The sequence below is a fragment of the Mandrillus leucophaeus genome, unplaced genomic scaffold (assembly GCF_000951045.1).
Source record: "Mandrillus leucophaeus isolate KB7577 unplaced genomic scaffold, Mleu.le_1.0 Scaffold112, whole genome shotgun sequence".
Classification (NCBI taxonomy): Eukaryota; Metazoa; Chordata; class Mammalia; order Primates; family Cercopithecidae; genus Mandrillus; species Mandrillus leucophaeus.
This window is the reverse complement of record NW_012099432.1, coordinates 917,505-920,531: the sequence shown is the minus strand read 5'-3', so window position 1 is coordinate 920,531 and position 3,027 is coordinate 917,505. Positions and strand designations below refer to the sequence as shown.

General features: G+C 51.9%; 1 protein-coding gene across 1 annotated transcript in view; it reads right to left on the bottom strand.

Annotated features, from left to right (window-relative positions):
* The window catches only part of LOC105549817 (cAMP-specific 3',5'-cyclic phosphodiesterase 4A-like), a 23,988-nt gene that overhangs the window by 4,010 nt on the left and 16,951 nt on the right, over positions 1–3,027 (bottom strand). Inside the window, 1 exon segment of the mRNA XM_011994466.1 lies at positions 1,300–1,482. Within this exon segment, the coding sequence (XP_011849856.1) occupies positions 1,300–1,482 (183 nt within the window).

Below are 3,027 nucleotides of genomic sequence, written 5' to 3'. Positions count from 1 at the left end.
GCCTGGGCAACAAGAGCGAAACTCCCTCTCAAAAAAAAAAAAAAAAAAAAGATGAGCAGGGCGATGCTTCTGGCATCTAGTGGGTAGAGACCAGGCATTCTGCTAAAAACCCTGTAATACCCAGGGCAGCTTCTAGCACAAAAAATGATCACCCAAATGTCAATAGCGCTGAGGCCTAGAAACCTAGGTCTGGAAGTGCAGAGACATCAAACTCAGATGGTTGGGTTTCACCAGGGAGGATATAAAGTGGAGAGGGACCAGGCAGGGTGGCTCACTCCTGTAATCCCAGCACTTTGGGAGGCTGAGGCAGGCGGATTGAGTGAGCCCAGGAGTTGGAGACCAGCCTGGGCAACATGGCAAAACCCCGTCTCCATGAAAAATACAAAAATTAGCCGAGTATGGTGGTGCATGCCTGTAGTCCCAGCTACTCTGGAGGCGGGGGTGGAGGATCACTTTAGCCCAGGAGGTGGAGGTTGCAGTGAGCCGAGATCACGCCCCTGAACTCCAGCCTGGGTGGCAGAATGAGACCCTGTCTCAGAAAGAAAAGAAAAAGAAAAATGAAAACAAGGCCGGGTATGGTGACTCACCCCATATCCCAGCACTTTGGGAAGTCAAGGTTTGAGCCCAGGAGTTCAAGACAAGACTGGCAACATAGCAAGCCCCTATCTCGATGAAAACATTTTTTAAATGAGCCAGGTGTGGTGGTGTGCACCTGTAGTCCCAGCTACTCTGGAGGCTGAGGCAGGAGGATTGCTTGAGCCCAGGAATTCAAGGCTGCAGTGAGCTATCATTACACCACTGCACACCACCCTGGGCAACAGTGCAAGACCTGGTCTCAAAATAAATAAATAGAACATAAATAAAAGAAAAACAAACAGGAGGCTGGGCACGGCGGCTCACGCTTGTAATCCCAGCATTTTGGGAGGCCAAGGCGGGTGGATCACAAGGTTAGTAGTTTGAGACCAGCCTGGCCAACAGGGTGAAACCCCATCTCTACTAAAAATACAAAAATCAGCCGGGCATGGTGGTGCGTGCCTGTAATTCCAGCTACTCGGGAGGCTGAGGCAGGAGAATCACTTGAACCTGGGAGGCGGAGGTTGCAGTGAGCCGAGATTGCACCATTATACTCCAGCCTGGGCAATAAAGACTGTCTGAAAACCAAACTAAAACAAAACAAAAAACAGGAAAACTTGACATTGTGGAAAGGCAGGGGAGGAGCTCCTGGGCCTCAGCACTTCAGGCCAAGATGGGCTGGGGAGACCCACCCTGTCCCCGTACATCAATGTCCCGAGCCTGTACCTGAGACTTCTCCACAGAGGCAGTGTGCTTGTCACACATGGGGCTGATTTCCATGCCACGCTCGCGCTCACGGTCACCCTGCTGGAAGAACTCAGCCATGATGCGGTCCGTCCACTGGCGGTACAGCTCCAGCGGCTTGGTGGGGTTGCTGAGGTCTGCGCAATGCACCATGTTCCGGAGGACCTGCATGGGGTCGGGGCACAGGGAATCTTCAGAGGCTGTGCCTCTGTCCCAGTCTGAGACCTCAGGCATTCTTTCTTTTTTAAGAAATGGGGGCCGGGCGCAGTGGCTCACACCTGTAATCTCAGCACTTTGGGAGGCTGAGGCAGGTGGATCATGAGATCAGGAGTTCAAGACCAGCCTGGCCACCATGGTGAAACCCTGTCTCTACTAAAAATACGAAAAAATTAGCCAGGCATGGTGGCGCATGCCTGCAATCCCAGCTATAGTGGGGCTGAGGCAGGAGAATTGCTTGAACCCAAGAGGCGGAGGTTGCGTGAGCCAAGATTGTGCCACTGCCCTCCAGCCTGGGCGACAGAGGGAGACTCCGTTTCAAAAAAAAAAAAGAAAGAAAGAAAGAAAGAAAGAAAAAGAAATGGGGCCAGGCGCTGTGGCTCACGCCTGTAATCCCAGCACTTTGGAAGGCCAAGGTGGGCAAATCACTTGAGGTCAGGAGTTTGAGATTGTCCGGACCAACATGGCGAAACCCTGTCTCTACTAAAAATACAAAAATTAGCCAGGTCTGGTGGTAGGCACCTGTAATCCCAGCTACTGTACAGGCTGAGGCAGGAGAATTGCTTGAGCCCAGGAGGTGGAGTTTGCAGGGAACCAAGGTCTGTGCACTCCAGCCTGGGTGACAGAGAGACCTGGTCTCAAACAAACAAACAAACAAACAAAAACAGAAAAGAAGAAAGAGAAGGAGAGGAGAGGAGAGGAGAGGAAAGCGGATCTTGCAATGTTGCTCTGGCTGGTCTCAAACCTCTGGCCTCAAACAGTCCTCCTGCCTCAGCCTCCAGAGTAGTTGAGATTATAGGCGTGAGCCACCAAACCAAGCCTCTTAAGCTTTCTTATCTCCCACCTGGGGAGGGAGGGTGTGGGGAGTGGGGAGAGGAAGTGGGGAGAAGAGAGAACAGAGGAGGTAGCAGGGAGAGGTATGTGGAAGATAGAGAAAATATGGGGGGAGTCAGAAGGAGGGTGAGGGAAGAGAAGATGGAGAAGATGGTGAGGGAGAGGGACGGGGGACCTGGAAGGGGTTGATGAGAAGACAGGAAGAATTAGGGGAAATGGGAGGAAATGGTGGGAGAGACGGGAAGGAGAGATGCGATTGGAAAGTGAAGATGGAGAAGGGAACAGACAGAAAAAGAAAGAGGTCAGGTGTGGTGGCTCACGCCAGCTATCCCAGCACTTTGGCAGGCCAAGACAGAAGGATCACTTCAGTTCAGGAGTTTGAGACCAGCCTGGTGACATAGTGAGTTCCTAGCTCTCCTTTAAACACACAAAGTAAATAAAAATAAATTTTAAAAAAGAGGGTGGGGTGCAGTGGCTCACGCCTGTAAACCCAACACTTTGGGAGGCTGAGGCGGGGTGTGGGGGGGTGGGGAATCACCTGAGGTGGGGAGTTGAAGACCAGCCTGACCAACATGGAGAAACCCTTTCCCTACTAAAAGTACAAAATTAGCTGGGCATGGTGGCACATGCCTGTGATCCCAGCTACTCCAGAGGCTGAGG